The sequence below is a fragment of the Halyomorpha halys genome, unplaced genomic scaffold (genome assembly GCF_000696795.3).
Source record: "Halyomorpha halys isolate HHAL.00 unplaced genomic scaffold, Hhal_1.1 Scaffold388.1, whole genome shotgun sequence".
In the NCBI taxonomy this organism is placed as follows: domain Eukaryota; kingdom Metazoa; phylum Arthropoda; class Insecta; order Hemiptera; family Pentatomidae; genus Halyomorpha; species Halyomorpha halys.
Window position 1 is genome coordinate 316831 of NW_027114767.1, and position 18750 is coordinate 335580.

General features: G+C 29.5%; 2 protein-coding genes across 14 annotated transcripts in view; one reads left to right on the forward strand and one right to left on the reverse strand.

Annotated features, from left to right (window-relative positions):
- Trh (tryptophan hydroxylase) overlaps window positions 1-18750 on the reverse strand; it is a 261632-nt gene that overhangs the window by 63326 nt on the left and 179556 nt on the right. The window lies entirely within an intron of this gene.
- Window positions 1-18750, forward strand: part of LOC106682079 (inositol polyphosphate-4-phosphatase type I A) — a 32223-nt gene that overhangs the window by 2349 nt on the left and 11124 nt on the right. For 7 of the 8 annotated variants that reach the window (XR_010844660.1, XM_014422731.2, XM_014422733.2 and 4 more), the window contains 14 exons: window positions 1157-1312; window positions 2949-3149; window positions 5599-5753; window positions 5880-6009; window positions 7286-7467; window positions 8400-8602; window positions 8865-9025; window positions 9354-9537; window positions 9637-9841; window positions 11500-11721; window positions 12546-12793; window positions 13024-13208; window positions 14583-14776; window positions 17166-17383. Coding sequence is in view for 7 of the 8 variants with exons in the window: in XM_014422731.2 (XP_014278217.1) it covers window positions 1157-1312; window positions 2949-3149; window positions 5599-5753; window positions 5880-6009; window positions 7286-7467; window positions 8400-8602; window positions 8865-9025; window positions 9354-9537; window positions 9637-9841; window positions 11500-11721; window positions 12546-12793; window positions 13024-13208; window positions 14583-14776; window positions 17166-17383 (2644 nt within the window). In the remaining variant the exon portion in view is untranslated. The remainder of the gene's footprint in view (window positions 1-1156; window positions 1313-2948; window positions 3150-5598; window positions 5754-5879; window positions 6010-7285; window positions 7468-8399; window positions 8603-8864; window positions 9026-9353; window positions 9538-9636; window positions 9842-11499; window positions 11722-12545; window positions 12794-13023; window positions 13209-14582; window positions 14777-17165; window positions 17384-18750) is intronic. The other variant, XM_014422732.2, reaches the window with a different exon arrangement.

Genomic DNA, 18750 nt, shown 5'->3' on the forward strand with positions numbered 1-18750 from the left:
ACGATTATCTATATTTTTAGTTAATCATGTACCAACGATCTGAATGTTAGCACTATTATTTATTCCACTGAAACAGCATTTTATTAATATTTTCCAATAAATAATTACATAATGAAATGTTTATTATTGACCATACATTCAATTAGAAGAATAGATCATCGGGAATGCGGTCAGTATTAGTAAACACAAATAAGTAAAACTTATTACTACAACTTAAGCCGATGTTTCGGCTTAAATTTATGGTCCTCATCAGGACTGAAAACAAATAACGGGATAACAACCATCAGATAGCGAAAAAAAAAAAAAAAATTGCAACAGTAAAATAAGAAATAGAGGAGATTTATTTTATATAAGATTAATTTATTTTTATTCTGTTTCTTTTTTTTTAATATTTTTTTTTATCCCTGTTTTATAGTTGTCATTCCGTTTTTTTGTTTTCAGCCCTTATGAAGGCCTGAAATTTAGGCTGAAATATTGGCTCAAAAAAAAAAATTATTTATTTATGTTTACTGTTACTGATAGCATCCTGACCATCCTTTTCTCAAATAGGTAAATCATTTTTTATTCCTTCAATTTAGTTTTTCAAAGCATTCCATATTTTCAATACAGTGTACTTATCTTGTGAATTTTATTTTTTTTCCTAATAGTAATCATAGAAATTTCTGCAAAAATTTAATTTAAATTTTTCTTAAACCATAAATTATGTTCTTTCAAGATTTAACTTTTAATAAATAAATAAATGAGCTAGTTATTCAGATTATTTTGAGCTACTAACCGAATCTTAGAATTCACGCAATTAACTCTCAGCATTCTAACACACTAATGTTGCTAAAAACTAACCAAATATGCACAAAGGCTTCAATTTATTAAACAGTGTAAGTATATCATTTATTTATGATTTAAATTAATATATCAGATTTATAATGTTTGTGCAATGGTAAATAAAATATTTTTTTGGTTATTTTTGAAGGCTTTATTATTGTTTTTATTATTGCATTGCTTTAAAATGATGAAAAGATAGATTTTTTTTTGTAGCTTGCTTTAGTAGAGTCTTGATTTAAATCAAATTTTTATTCAGCACGCTTACTGACTTCAACGATTTTTATTTATTTATTTTTCTTTTGTTCTATTTTAATAAGTATATGTATATGTGCAGTCAGCTTAGAGAGATGGTGTCGTCTGCGAGGGAATCTCCTTTTTTATTTCAAATCGAGGGACCAGTGGTCAGAACCGATTGGTGTGATTATTCTGGAGCAGTGTACCATTAAGCTTGATCCTCCTACACAAGAAGGTCCTTATGGATTTACATTAGGTAAGTTGTAGATCAATATTATGATAGCAAAACTAAAGTGATTAGTTATTTTATCCCTTCTCTTTCTTGGTTGTAGAAAATGTCAAGTTACCTTCAGTGTTGGGACGTGACGGCCATGCGGGTTGGGGCGCAGGTCTCAGTGCGCTCGGTTCGGAACGTTGTGGGTTCGATTCTCACCTGGGGCAGTTAAACATTCATTTTTCGGCTGTCCCGAAGAATAAATCTTGACACTCCCACCTTGGTTAGTACACGGCGGCAACTCAGGTAGCCGCTAGGGGTTGCCAAAAAAAACCACTAGGCCCACTTGCCAGACTTGTTCTTCCCACCAAATACCAGTACCAGTATACCTTCAGTGTTCCACAAATATTTTAAACAGAGAAGATGTTATTATGTCCTGGATACTGAAATTAATATTTTTATCAGAGCATTTATTACTTTTATGTAAACCAATTTTTCTATTTTGTCTTAATCCTTCATCCAATTTAGCAAATTTATTTTATAAAAGTCTTTTTTTACTCCTTAAAAAGAACAGTGTATAGGAATCTGGACCCATGCCGAGAGTACTGGCCTGAAGGAACACTGGCACTTGTTGAAAATTATTAAGTTATGGAAATAAATTAATTTTAAGTATAATTATATAATTATAAGTAAAACACTGGGTTAGAGTGAAATTGAATAAAATACCGGTAAAGTACGGTTTAATAAATAACAGCTTAAGAAATTAATTTAAAAAATTTATTTTGGGGGATGGAAGGGAACGGAAATTGCACTGAAGCCATAATTCATCTCATAAGAGGGCACTCATGATCTGGCCACATTATGCCTAAGGCTGGCACTGAAAAAAAGCATTGATGAAAAATTGTCTCTTCTTTATTTGCGAATCAATAATCTGTAAATCGTTAGAGCTTTTTTTGAAATATACTGAAAAAACAAGAGATAAGTTGCCCTACTTATGAGTATACCTATTTTTATCTAAAATTTAGGACATAGTTCTTGTAAAGATAATTATATGGTATTATACACAAAAACTTAATTGTTTTTTTAAATTATCCAATGCTCAGTTTTTAGAATAATCTAAAACTAACAGTATTTTATTTTATTTTTGAGATTTTTATATTTTAAATATTCAAAAAAAAAATTACTTAATTTATTTTTGATATCAGTTAATAAATTTCTTGTCTAATATTTTAATATTATCATAATTTCAATCATAAACTTCTAAATTTTCAAAATAAAAGGGAAAAAATGTTAATTGTTATGTTATTTATTTTTTCTTGTTTCTTTGTGATTAATTAGAGGTTTAAATGATCCTCTTAGAATTATGGTCATAAGTTTCTTATGTAATGTTGTTTGGTAGTATGAAATTATTCATAAACTCATTATTATTTCATAAATAATAATGTACTTTATTTATTTATTTTACTGTTAGATCAATGAATTATAACAATATTTCATTTGGTAGTCTGTTTTAATTAATTTGGGTTTTGAAACAAAAAATTGTAAACATTTGGTCTTGAAAAAGATACCATAGTACGTTTAATTTACCTTGTTTAATCTTCTGTTATCTTATCGAACGGCAGCTATTAGATAATTTATTGGTGATACTGACTAATCTGTGATTTGTTCACTTTGTCAGTGTACGATGGAGGATTCGACCAACACTTAGCTGCAAACTCTGAGACAGAACGGGACTCATGGCTTGATACAATTCAGCTAGTTAGTTATAATAAAATGCGTGCTAAGATGCAGGAGCTTCAGGAACGGTTGGAGACCAAAAGGGGCCACGACCCCGATCTTGATGTTCATATGTGGCGCTTAAGAAGAGGAAATACTATTGGTACTCTTATCTTTTGTTATAATTTCTTTATTTTATGATTTTTTCTTTTTTAATTTAGCTAAAAACTAATATTAAAAAAAAAAAAATCAAAATAAGCATAAAAAATAGATTTATTTGTGTTTATAAATAATACTATCTTTCATAAGTAAGTTAAAGTTATTACTTATTACTAAGTATTACTTACTATAAAGTTATTACTATTAATATTTAATTTGTAGAGTTGAAGGAAATTTTTTGGGGATAAAAAAAAAATGAAATGATCAATGACACAAGTAGATATATATTTAGTTTGGATTTTTTTTTTTCAAAATGTGTACTATCATGTTTTATAGAGAAATATATCGAATAAAAATATGCAGTACTTACATTTATAAAAATGAATACATAGCTGTTTTTATTCTTCTCATTTTAAAGTTGTATTTAAAGAGCACAAAACTTAATATTAGAAATAAAACTCAAATTATATCGTGCTATTAAATTTTTTTGCTATTATGAATTCTTAATCTTATGATTTTGAGCCTTGTTAAATTTATTTTGTTATTTACATAATTACCAATATTTGTAAAATTTATCTTTAAGAAACTAATATAACGTTGAATTACACTTATCAACCAGAGGAATAATGCTGAAAAATAGTTGTATATTAATGTGAATAAAGTATAATGTTACAAGGCAAGGGCTTGTGTATGAGAAAATAATTTAAAAACCCCAGTTGTATCTAGTAAACTGTGACTTTGTGTCAGTTAAAATAATATAGTAATTTGTATTAAATGATTATGTATATCACAGTCCTAAGGATAAGGTAATGAAAAAATTGGGAAGAATTACATATAATATGATGAATCACGACCTTATTATTTATTAATGATATACATTTGATAATAAAGAAAAAAAATTAATTAGTTTATAATTATATTATATATTGTTTTTGTTTTTAGAGTAGATAACTTGTAACTAATTTGTAGTTTTATTTAAAAACTATTAATGTTGAGTTTTCATAAATATCAGTTTGAAGAAATTTTGAGAACCGACTAATTTTGGTGTAGAGAAATAACTAGCATTTTGTGACTTACTCTTTGATTTTTTTCCTCTTGAATGTCATTTTATTAGATTTTATAGAACTCAGAGACTTGTATCAACAAACACAGTATCAATGCAGTGTTGTATAGAGCAATAAAATTAATTCAAGATGAAACAACTTTTTTAACTTTGTTGGGGGGGAATTTTTCCAACAAAACATATCAACTTTTATATACGGTATGGAAGATTAGGGATAAGCTAAATTATATTTCCTGGATTAACTATTAAGTGAACATTATAGTGAAAATCCATCTGAGAAAGTATTAACCTTGCATGCTTTTTGCCTCTTTCTTCTTCAATTGGTGTGACAACCTATTGCTGGGTCCTGGCTTCCTAGAACATCTTTTGTCAGTTTAATTGGTGAAGTGCTGCTTTCCAACAATTGCGAACATTGAGCAGGATCCTCTTCTCTAACACCACCCACCTATTGAAGCTTTGGGTGGGCACTCAGTCTGGTGCAATAGACCCGTCCTTACTACATGGCCCACCCAGCACAGCCTACTGGTTTGGACTATTTTTACAACTGTTCACTACACTTCTCTCTTTGTATGCCTTCTCCGTGTTGGACTTTCTTTCACTGGACGTTAAATACTGGATTTTTGTTTCAAATCCCAGTAGGTCCTTTTCATTAGATCTTGAAAAGGCCCAGGTAAGAGTGCCCTGTACCTAAGCACTGCCCTGATTAGTGTCTTATACAATGTTGTTTGTTGTGGCTCTTGATATTTAGCTAGTTCTCAGATGCTAATGCAGTCCAAAATAGCATCTATTGGCTAATGCTATCTGCCTCCATATCTTATCCGAATTCTATTAGTTGCATTACTTTGTGACCCATGGTACACAAACTGATCAACTCTTTCGAATGAGTTCATAATCTTCATTAGAACCTCAGACTTGAATAGAAATCATATATTTAGTTGTAACAGTTATTAACAGTATATCTTGACTTCCTAGCAGCATCATTGCTGGCAAGGATTGTTTCTTCTACTGCAGCTTTGGATCTCTTAATAATGCATTGTAGGTTTGCAGAATAACCTATAATTTGTTTATACTTTTTAGTATATTTTTGTATCCTGATTGTATTTTACATCATTAAGTTATTAAGTATCAGTGACTATTCCAGTAAAAAATTGAAAATCTGAAAATAACATTTGTTGAATTCACCCTTTTTACAGATCATTGATGTAATGTATAATATATACATTTTTTAAATAGAAGTTTTTAAATGATTAATTATTGTACTAAAATTATCAAGGATAAGAATTGCAACTAATTTAAGATTTATTACTATTTAATCTTTCACTTCTTCTTTACCTGTTAATGCAGAGTTGAAGTTAATATGTTCTTATGTTTTTTGAAAAATAAATTTTAGACCCTAGTGAGTTACCAGTTTGTGAAATATCATTGGCTTGTGACAATCTTCTTTGCGATGGTAATGGTCGCCCACCCAATCCTGGGCTGGCAGTACATGTCTTCATTCCATCGGCTGCACTCTGGTTGAAATATGCTAATACTGAAATAATTCAGGTATTTAGATAGATACTTCTGTAAATTGACTTTTACTTATAAACAATGAACCGTATGTACTTATATACATTTGAATCTAAACAAACATTGATATTTTTTAAATTTTAATATTTTTATAATTTTCAGAGGAGCAGTAATCCAAGTTTCCTTAGTACCATCAGTTTCAGGAGTAGTGACGGACTCAATGGTGAAACAAAGATAAAGTTTACAGCATTTGATGTCAGAGAGACTGTGTCTCAGACAGCAACTCCTATAGGTAAGCTTAGCCCTTAATCTGTATTTAATTACAAATGTTTAATTACAAATGTTTAATTACAAATGAGTATTTTTATCAGAAATATTCTCGAGGATATGAAAGTGATTTGAGAATCCCAACCCCACATTTTTTTCCTTTTAGTTTACAATGTAGAGTAGTAGCTCCCATTCTTTTTTTCAGTAGCGGAACCCTTTTGGTAAAAGTAGGAAAGTGATAGAACCCTTAAGTAGAAGTAGGAATATGACAGAGTCCATACATTATCATTTGAAACAAATAAAGTGATTAATCTTATCAGCAAATGCTTAGAAAAATAGGATACATACACACCTGTGTAGAATGTGAAGAAAATCTGAGACAAGGTTCAAAAATGGGTTGATTTGGCGTGAAATTACCCATTCCAAAAGTATTTTGTGGAATCCTGGTTGAGAACCACTGATTTAGAGAAATACAATTGTAAAAAAAAAACTTGTTTATTTTATTAAAGGAATGTGGTTTGGGTGTGAGGTCAAACGAACTGAAATAGTAATTAAACTATTTATTGTGAGCCAAATTTTGTCCTACTGTTTATTTTATGTACCATTGTTTCGAAATAAATTACTGCCTTCATCAGGGCTATAGAAAAAACAAGTTAATTACCATTATAAATATGATAACAATACAATAATGAAAAAATATAGTAAAACAAGAAAATTATGAGTATTTTAAAAATAATTACAAATGGCATGAAAATATAAGGTTATGAAAGTTATTATGATAAATCAAACTTGTGTATTTAAATTAATATCTTGAGGAATGTAATATATAATAAAGTCCATTGAAATATATTTGTAAATTTAACAAAATAAAGAAATAAAATATAAAATGATACAAATCAAAAGGAAAAGTAGTAGAATAGAAAAATAATAATATGGTGATAATCCATAAGTGGTTATCATATTAATAGAAAAATGAATAAGACCCGACCTAGGATATTATGATTATTAAATCAGGTACTTCTGTGTTCAAGATTATCTATCTCTTATTCTCCTGTCATGGCAAAGTGTTAATTATTGTAAAGATTTATGGTATCAGTGTCACAGACAGCACAATTCATTTAACTGCTAACCTCTATAGTTGAATACAAAATGAAGATATAGTGTAATATATAAATGTCTAAATCTCAGTTAAAATCCCAATCAAACATGAGCCTATTAGTAGTAATTTTTTTAAACTCATTTTTAAAAACATAATTTTTTCAAATAAAATGTGTACTGTAATCATTTATTTTATGTTTCAGGAAGTGCTTGTGTTACCCTATCTTCCCTTCAGGAAACGGACAGGCTAAGGATACCGCTGAAGGGGAACAACAACACAACAGTAGGTTTCCTCAGTATCCACGTCTGGTCTCTAGAGCGGGAAGACAGTAATGCCAGCACTGAGAGCACACCGCTTAGGACTGTGTCCCATCATGACTCTCTGGTTTGTTGGGCTTCTCATTATTGATGTATCTTGTATCTCATCAAATTCTTATGTTGATGATGACACTTGTTAGTATAATATGAGTGAATACGACAAAAAAATATTGATTAATAAATTAGTAATAAAAATAATTATAGCAGATATTTTTAAAAATTGTAAACATGTGACAATCCTCCTATGCAATTAATGATAACCAACCTATTTCATATTGACATTAAATAGTCTACAAGGTTTAGAAAGTTAACTGGTTTAGTGCCTGCCGATTAATTTTTTTTTTCAGAATCTTTATTCAAAGAATTAATTTGCATTTAGAATATTGTCTTTTATGATAACGTTATAGAAAACTTGTTTAATAGAAGAATCATTTAATAAACAAGAAATACATTTTGATTTATTAATAAAATTAGATTATATCCTTGAATGATAGACAAGATTATATCTAGTTATGAGCATCTATCTATTAATTAAATTAAATTACTATTATCAAAATTATGTTACTAGATTTATTAATGAAATTAGATTACATCCTTGAATTAGTAATTATCCTTGAATCTGTAAATGAATAGAGATTCATGGTACATCAGAATATTATTTAGTGATTAGCTTATCTATTAATTAAATTAAATGATTAGATTTATTAATGAGATTAGATTTTGTATTTATTTGAAATTATATTATATACTTTTATCTATTCATGTATGAACGTACAATTAGATTAAATGCTTAAATGAATTATATGAAGTAAAAAAGTTCTTATGATAGCAATGTGAAACAACTGATATGCCAAAGGACTGAGAGAATATTTAATGGATTTAAAATTTTTTTTTGTTTTAATTAGGATATCTGTGAAATTGACTCATACTCTGATTAATATATAATATTCAAATTATCTTATTTAATATATGAAAAAAATAGTTACTGCTTTGTTTTAGGTCTATTGCCATCGAAGGTCTCAGTCTCTTCCCCCAAGACTCGGGTGCAAGTTGAAGCTGCCTCGGCAGGGAGCATTTAAACATATATTTGGAAACACAACTGTTCAGACATACAGGTTTCATTCAGGCCTTGGTGGCGATATAAGTGTCCATGAGGTTATGGCAGAGAGCATGCTGTGTTTCCAACTCCCACAGCAGCTTCTGTAAGTTTATTTATTAATTGTTGATATTTTTCTTTATTATAAGGTCAATATTTTGATTGACAATAAAAGAATTGAAGTTTTCAATATCAAAATGGGAAAATCCTTATTATGTCTTCGAATTAGATCTGTTGACTTTTTTATTTTATTTCTTTTGATATCATCATTGAATTTAATTATTGTTTTTTCTTTTGTTTATTATTTTGCTTGGAGGGGTAGTTGTATTTGTGCAAATAATTGTTAATTGATTTCTATATTAATTTAGCGGCCTGTGGATTAATGAAGAAAAAGAGCTGCTTCAAGAAGTGTCTGGGATGGGAGAACTTGTCGAACCGTGGCATTCACTTCAAGTCGAGCTCCTTGACAGGCATCTTCACCTGCTTCATCTTTATTCTCAAGCCAAAGAAAATCTTCAAGCTCATAAAGGTTAGTATTATTTATAATTAGTCTATTTCAGAAAGATTATATAATTTTAATGTACCAGATTAAAAAACATAAATTCTTCATGTGAAATCCTAACATGTTTGAATATGAAGTATTCACTTAAAATTATATTTAATCAGAAAAATAATCTCATTCATGAAATATAATTTTATTGTAAAAATATAATAAATTAATTTAAAGCATTGGCGTCAAATTTTATTACATACATTTTATTAAGTTTTATTTTATTAAATTTCGGTTTTCCTTTATTAGTATATAATATATTAATGCAAGTTATTCATTTTAGAATAAATGTGTTTTTATCTTACAGGTAGTTTTTTCAAACCTTCATCTCGCAAATTCGACAGATCCTTAGAATTTGCTCCTGTTAATCTTCATCTCCAGAGGATGTGGGTTCAAAACGACACTTTGAAGAAATGTGGTTTTTATGATATCATAACAGTGGGCGCTTTCACTGCCCATTCTCACAAATCAAAAAATGGAGGTTTGATTAAGTATGTTATATTTCAATTTATCCTTATTTATTTGTTTATTTTTCTTGTTGTTATTAAAAATATCCCATGGGACTTGGATGTGAACAAGCTTGTTTTTAGACTGTTGCAGCAAGTGAAAGAGTCACCGATCAAGAATAAAAGTGAGAATGTAGTTATTGATAAGATATCAATGGCGCATGATGCAATCCAAGCAATCAAGCAGTTGAGGAGGGAGGTCGTTGATGGCATGAAGTCTTTAATGAAGTTGGCCAAGGAAAAGAAAACAGCAGGGATGCTTCCTATTTGTGATGACATGGTTGCAAAAGTAAGTTCTTATTACTTCTATTATGCTGATTATTTTTAAGGCAATTAGTGTATACCTTAAATGTTAGCAATTATTTGAATGTATGAGGAGAAGATGGTTGGGGGATGCGGTCAAAATAAAACAAATAAGTTGAAGTAACTTATTTAGTTGTGCCAACGTTTTGGCCAGAATTTCTAGCCTTCCTCAGGGCTAAAAACAGAACAAGATAACAACCAATGAATACAGAAAATATAAACAGAATGACATAAAGTAAATAATTCTACAGAATGGAATTAATAAAATAAAGTGATGAAAGAAGTGGAAAATAAAATGTATACATAGGTAATTGAATAAGTATGTAAAATAACATAATTAAGGAAATAAAATAGAAATCAAGTTATATAATACAAAGAAATATGAATATATTAGTTTATTAATTATTTAAAATTAAAATTATGGAAAGATAAATAAAATTGAGAGAAAGAAAATATATGTAACAGCTGAAATATGTATCCATAATATGAGATACTATAATATGAGAACATGACTAATAACATGGGTTAGGAAAATTGAGAAAAGAATGAAAAAGAAGGGGGTGGGGTTAAAATAAAGATAGAGGGGAAAAAGGAGAATAAAACATTAAACGAACCTGTTAGCTTGAAATCAAATCGCCAAGTGGTTTCTGTACCGCGAACGGCCAGACTCCAAATTAAAAAATATGTTAGAGATGACAAAGTGTTTTTGTAAAGAGGAAATGTTACAAGTGGGTGGTGACAAATGTGTTAGAAAAAGTTTAAAAAGTGAAATAATACGTTACAGAATGGGGGGAAAATAAAAAAATAAAAATTAAAAAAAATTAAAATTACTTTTTTAATAAATTAACTATTTGTGAATATGTTAATGATAAGTTGTGCTTGTTGGTTTTTAAATTGACAGAAGAAGGTTCTAATTGGTTATAGAAGCTTTCAGAGATGAGCCTTTTGTCATGGTTACAAACTGTAGCAAGTATAGATGTTTTGTCAAAATCGAAGAAATGATTTAAAGAAAGAGAATGTTCAGAAAGTTTTGAGGGAGAATGATAATATGAGGAAACAGAATATTTATATTATTTGATAGGGTCTTTTAAGAGGTTTTTGGTTTTGCCGATGTAAGCAGAGTTACAATTAGGGGTGGAGCAAGGGATGCGGTATATGATATGTGATCGGTGTAAAAGAGGGATAGGGTCTTTAAGTTTAGTGTTAATATTAGATAGTGTGTTGTGAGGTCTAAAATCAGTATGAAGGTTAGGTATAACAGAACGTAAGAATTTTTGGATGTTGTTGGAAAGAGAGGGGATGTATGGTAGGCACCTGTATAAGGGGATAGAAATGGGTTGTGAAGAATTAAATTCTGGCTGAAACGTTGGCACAATTAAATAAGTTACTTCAACTTATTTGTGTTTTATTTTGACCGCACCCCCCAACCAACTTCTCCTCATATACGTCGTCCATGGTCAACTATCTCTCATAATTATTTGAATGGTTTTCAATTAAACAGTACACTGAAATTTCAATTTTAAATGAAAAAAACTTGTAAATTTTGAATGTATCCATTTAAAATTTGTCTAAATTTTTTTTTCTTCACAGGAAAAAATTACTTTTGATTTTTTTAAATTATTGAGCCATTTGTTATGTGTACAGACAAGGACTCTGCTGACTCTCTGGGATCCTGGACTTGTTGAGGAGGCACTGAAGTTTGTGGAAGAGCATAAAGTGAGCCGGACAGAGGGGACGCCCTCTCCATTCAAGAGGATAACTCAACAGCTGCGATTCACCGGCTCCCCTGACAGCCCGAGCCAGGAGGCCTTCCTAACCTTTCCTGATGATACTTCTACCCCCATTGATGAGAACTATAACCTTGAGGTATTAGTTATATTTTTTAACTATTAATGTAATCAGTTTTTTTTTAAATTTATGAATTATAGCATTAAACCATTAAATAACATATTTGTATGTATATACAAGTATAGTCATGATAAAATGTGCTCAAAAATATTTGGAATATCAATTGCCAACTATTCTACTACTTTCTTAACATTTTTAAAAATATATACATATTAATAAATCAGAGATACAACATTTCTTATAAGAGACTAGGTATTGTAAATCAGTTGCCACATTCATGATCATTGTTCTATAAAAATTTATGGTGATCAGCTGCAACCTAAATCTATTAAAGTGTAACTATAATAGTTCATTCTTCTTTTAAATCACAATTTTTGTGACACCATAAGGTTCCATTCAGGTACAAATTCTTTTGGTTTCTCTTCCGTCTTTAACAGTTTGTACACCATAATCTGAATGGTATGACTCCTTTTCTGTTAGGTCAAGGAGTCCCAACAATCTTAAAAAAAAAAATAATCAAATTATTAATTCTTTGAAAGCATTTTGACATTATTATTTTAAAAAATTGTTGTAACTTTTGTCTCTAATGTGATGAATTTATAATGAATGTACGTATCTCCAAGTTCGTTTCATAAGACCAGTTCTTTATCATTTGAATTTTTTTCAGTTTCAGTCCTCCAATATTAATGAAATTTATCATTTATCATTTCAATCAATCAGTTCTGTTAAAGTCACTTTTCTATTAATCAAAGCACACATTTTTTAAAGGATACTCAATATTTTTCACTAAGATTGTTTATTGATCACTTCTAACAAGTTCATATTAAGTTTCTCTTTTCCAGCAAAGCATCAAGAAATCTGAAGAACATAGCCAAGAAAACGGAGAGGTTGAAGAAAAGAAGAAAGACCCAGGACTGTGGTTGGACACCCATGCTATGTGCAGCTCACCGTCGGCTAACTACTATCGGCCTACAGAGGAGCCAGAGCCCTGGGACTTGACCCAGTTGAACATTGAGGCCTCCGTCATGTGCCTCGTTAGTAAGGTCAAGTTCCTCTGTGGTCGCTGCAGTTCGCCTGCTGTGAGGCTCAGGTAGTGGAAACTATATTTCTTATCTTTCCAAACCATTTATTAATATTGAAGTTAATAAATACATGATATCTTTATTGAAACTATATTTCATCAATTTATTGATCTAAATTCATTTTCTTAACCCAGGTCTTGATCCATTTATCAATAGGAACAAATATTTCAACTTAATTTACCTCCTTTCTAGTTTTGTTTTTAAAAAGATGTTTCTGATTGGTTTTCAATATTTTCAGGAATACACAGAAAAGTTTTGGACGATCGCAGAGTTTCAGAAGTGAACTTTGCTCACCGCAGGTACCCGTTTCTGAAAATTCTGAACAGGTACAAAAGGAACAGAATGATAATTCCCCATTGAAAACTAATGGTGAAGTCACAGATGTACCTCCGAAACCTCCTCCTAGGAACAAATTCACTGAAGGTATTCGACTGTCTTGATTGTCTGCCGTGTATAAATTTATATCGATTCAATTACTGTAGATAGTTTTAATGTATTATAAAGCTTTGAAACATTTTCGATTTTTATGCACCATTAATTTGAAATAGTAATTTCATTTTGTAATCAGTGATCATTTAGGCTGGTTTAAATAGTTCTACAATAATTCCATCTTTAGTGAAAATAGGAAAATCCTCCTCATCAATGCTGTAAAGGCCAGACTCCTCTTTAGCTTAGCCCGCAGTGCAGGTTGTGATCACACATTTGGCAGTTTCAAGAGTGGGTAATGACCTCCTTTCTAAGTCTGTGTGACGGGCAGAAAAGCCCCAATGTCCCATATGGAATTGGGAGCCCCAATAGTCAAGTTGGTCTGATTTGGCATCTAGTAGAGATCAGACAATGGAAAAATACATCTTCATGGAATTTCCTTAAGTGGAAGTGACTAACTTTCTATTCTATTTCTGAAAAGTCCCTTCCTGCTATATTGTTTACCATTGGCTTATTTTTCAATTCTCACTAGGAGCTTCTTAGGAATCCCTGCTAGGACAATCAATATGATATGAAAAGGGAAAAATTAATTTTATTATTTAATTCAATATAATCAAAGCCCCACCAAAGGAAAAATGGATTGGTTTTATAACTAACCATATATTTTATTATAGTTCTAAGTCTAAGGTTTTATCTATTAGTGGCTAAGTATTGAACAGAATTTGAGGTCTTCATCAGGGCTAGGAATAAAAATAAATAAACAAAATAATATCGATATGAAATTTTATTTTCTTATCTATGTTATTTTCTTCTTTCATTCTTAATTTTAATATTACTATATTCCCAATATATTATTATACACAGTATCAATATTCTTATTTTACGCTATACATTCTCTTCAATACTACTTAGGGATCTTTTATCTGTGATCTTTTTAGGTGTCTTGTTATTCTGTATTTCCATTTAACCATTATAGCTGTTATCTTGTTTTTGTTCTTAGACCTGCTCAAGGCCTGAAATGCAGGCCAGAATGTTGGCACAAATATATAAGATTATACTTATTTGTATTCTTCCCTGATCGCACCCCCCAATCATCTTCTTCTCATCTATAATCCACGGTCAGCTATTTACTCATTATTACTAAGGCCTTATCATCATCCATTCACATAGTTTCTAATTTAATAGCTTTTATATCTCATAACGATGTACAGTTATTATTATTATAATAAATATTCAAGATAAAAATCTAAAATAGTGTTACATAAATAAATACAATAATTTTTTTATTTTGAAGCATGTAGAGCTAAATGCTTCCCACACTTTTATATAATTTCTTTAGTCCCAATTGAGCTGAGGTCAGTCTAACCACAGGTTTAGAATTAGCCAACATGAGTGACTGGAGTCGTGAACTGCGACCTAGCATGAAGAAGCTACGTCAAGCCATGGATGGACTTCTGAAGACAGCTCGGTTGACACATAGTGTCTTTAGGCTGCAGGAGGATAAAAGATCTGCCCAGCGATCTTGTAATGTTCGCTATCGGAGGCATGTTTGCTTCTCTCATGCTGTGAGTATAGAATTATTTTATTTAAATTGTTAAATTCTTAGTATTTATTTATCTAAATGATGATATGACTTATGACCAATTTCTTTTCTTTTCTTTTAATCTATGGTTTTTTAAATTACTTTATTTAATTAAATTAAATAAATCAATATTGTTTTATTAAAATTTAATTAAGTTATTCAGTATTATAGAACTTTATTTTTGAGAATCAATATTAATTTGATTATATCATATTACATTAATTTATAAGCAACTAATTAAAATATTTTTCTATTAAATTTAAATAGTTTGGTTCACATAGTTGGGTTCATAACGTCACCAAATAGAGAAGTTCCTGGTGGAGATCATTTTTCATTCTGGTGAATTAATCTAGTAACATTATGATTTTAGACTTAGATTGTCAATTTAATTTAACTCAAAATAAAATCTAGTTTGCATAAAATAAATTATATTATATTCCTATAAAATTAATGAAAGTGTTTTGCACTCTTTGATCTTATGACAGAACTTTTTCTATAATATATGATACTTCTTTTTCAACATTGATCTGTTTCCTTTCATTTTTTTTGTGTAAGTTTTATGAATTCTTTCATTATTTACGATAAGGTATGTGTTGATCATTAGAAAAATTTATAACATATTACAATGGTGTTTGTTTTGAAGTAGTAAAATTACTGCTTCAATCAACTAATCGAAATCCTAGTGAAAAAAAAAATTACTCTCTTTGCTTTTGATCTGAAATAAGGAAAATTCACCAGACTTTACTCCCTGGTTTTGTACCAAATATTACCGATATTTTCTGCCAGTTAATTATTGATATTAGAATAAAAAATTTTCTGAAGTGTTCATAAAATTTTCGTGTATAAAATTAAGGAATTCTAGTGAGTAATAACTTGTGTACTTCATTTTAGTCTCCTGTGTATTGAAGATTGAATTGTGTATTATTTTTAATGAACCGGGAAACAATATACAATTTATTTGAAAAGCAATATTTATTTTTAAATTAGTATTATTATTCAACTGAATGATAAAGATGAACATTATGATTTTTATTCAAATGAATGATTATCTCCAGTCAGTGAATGAATTTAGCCAAAGTTTATTTCTATTTTTGTAAAGTCCTTGATCCAAGTGTCCATTAGATATTCTACCCTAAGGCATATTTCATAAATTTAACTAACTGAATCATATATTTTTATTGGGTGTAGCATAATTAGTTTAGTGAAAATATTACATTTGTTAAAGCCCCCTAAAATTGACTATGTCTTTTTGTTGGAAAGCTTTAAAAGAACAAAAACAACTAACTGGTTCGGATATAAACATTTATTTGGTTAATCTAAACATATGAAAACTTAAACTAAAGATAAATAAAACACTGATTAAAAGAAAAATTAAAAAAAAAAAAAAACTTAAACAAAAATAAAATTAGCTAAATAAATTATGAAAACAAAAAAGAAACTAATTTACAAAAATATATTTAAAATAAATACTGGTCGAAGAAAGGTTGGCTCACTCAGATAGGTCAGAGGAAGATATTTTGCTTGTCAAGATGTGTAGATCGCAGCTCCGTAGCTGAATACACCGCTGTAACTTTTAAACTGGTTCAAAGTTGGTGTACTGGCTCATCAAAAGTTGAAATGTCCCAAAAGCCAAGAGGGCCACACTGGGACTTATTGAGGGCAGATAGGAGCTAGTTGTTTTTATGAATTCTGCGAGCCGATTAATTGGCAACAACTCATATTCCACTCAAAGCCCAGAAACGCAGAAAAGACCTGGTTCCGGACTGTAATGTCGGTTAACAAACTTAAAAATGTTCAATAAAAAACACCAATGGAATGCAGACAGGGCTGGATACAAACAATCATGGCCACTAATTAGCCGGGACTGCTTTAAACACAAAGATGATTGGCCTGTTGCAGGGTGATGCCTTAGCGACGGTTATCAACCCTTAGCAACTGTCTATTACTTAATTATAACACACAAATATAAGTACATATTTTTCTTTCCAAATAACTAAATTCTAATGAAAATAATATAAATAAAAATAAATGTAACTAAAATAAACATTAATACTAACTAAAAACTATTTACAAACTATTCACAAAGTGTTTATAAAATATGGCGTTCAACATCTCTGTCATTCTTAAATTTAGCCTTCTTTCTTACCCAAGATTGATACAAACTTGTCTATTGGTGTTTCTTTATTCCTTAAACATACCTTAATATTATGATAAAACCTAAGGAACTCACTAAATAAATGGTTCAAATGATTCCAAATAAAAAAAAAAATTTATACATGGATGCTGTATTCAATTCAAAATTATCAAATTTATTTTTACCAAACATAAAGATGAATTCAAAAAGTATTATTTAATATGTTCTCTATTAACAGTTGACATCCCTGGTTACGGGACTGATGGCACGGCTTTGGTGCCAGAAAGCAGACACAATGTTCCTGCATGTGCTGACTACAGTGGGTCCACTGGCTTATTTTGAAGGCCTCCTTAGTTATTATGGTGATGAAATTGACATGTGGGGAGATATGGCTGTTGCGATCGAGGACCTGAAAACTGTTACTTTCACATTGGTTCATTCATCACCAAATTCAAAGTAATGGTCTTGGTGTAAATTACTGGTAGAATTTCAATAGTCAATCTGTCAAGAAAATAATGTTTTAATTTATAAGATTTATAATTAGTTAAAGTGAAATAATTATTAACAGCCGATATTTAGCTGTTTAATAAAACTATTTAAAAGTGCTTTTATTCATTTCAAGAAAGATAAAATCTCTTGTTTATTATACAAGGTTGTTTACAAAGGTCTTTGTGCATATTGATATTTAAGTTTCCATTTAGATCCTTATTCAACTCTGATGAAATAATGTATATTGTTGTCTACTTTGATCTATCCTTTAATTATGTATACCAAATGTTTCTGTATAAATTCACTGAAAATGGCTGAGGAAAAAATTGTTACTTCGCCGAGGTTGTCAAATCAGGATGGTAGGAGTTTTGCGGATTGTAAACCTAAGACCACCAAATCTAACCTCTGGCAGAATATTTTAAAGAACAATTTTAATGTTCACCTTTTATGCTGAAATTTGATAAAACTTACTTTATATGTGAAGACTTTTGTAACTACCTTGTGTTCTGAAATTATTATCGTAATCTAGTTATGGAATACTTTTCTATATGTACTTTACATGTAGTATGTGGTCTTGATAATTTTACTGTTAATATTATAGTAGATTAAATTAATAATTTAATTTTTTTAATTGGTTATTTTATATGTTTATTTTTATGAAATTCAACCCATATTTCAGCTGCATAAGAGTAAAATGGATTTGATAAAAATTCAATTTAAATTTGTAATGATTTTATTTTATATATTAATTTTTTATGAGTTAAATGTTTAGACTCCTTAAGCTTAATTATATTACTCTTGAAATACAGACACTTATGAATGTTATGGTCAGACTCTACAATATCTAGTTTCCTGATTCCTCCATAATCCAAATTATGTTATCTTGTTTATTATTTATTTATCTATTGATCCATTAGTTTTGTTTTGAAGTTTTCTTTATGCTGTTTATTTTATCCTTTATTATTTCTTCTGTGTTTATTAATGATTCTTTTTCTTTTCTACTTTTTCATTGCTTAGTGTTCGTATCAAAAAGCACTGAAATATTACGATGCAGGGAATATATATGTATATTTACATGATGTAATCAGGAAAATTTATTAAACACGACCCTCCCCTAGAATTTCCATAGAAGGGATAATAGAAAAAAAAACAACTTGATTTTACTATGTTTGCTATACTGCATAAACAGAAGCGAATGAAATACTTGAAATTAAATTAAGGCCCTCTCACCTTTTTATCTATTTATTATTTATTTTATTGGTTTGTATTTAATTGCTTATTTGTTGAAGTAAATTCCTAACTTAATGCTCTTCTTTGTATGGGAAGTTGAGTGG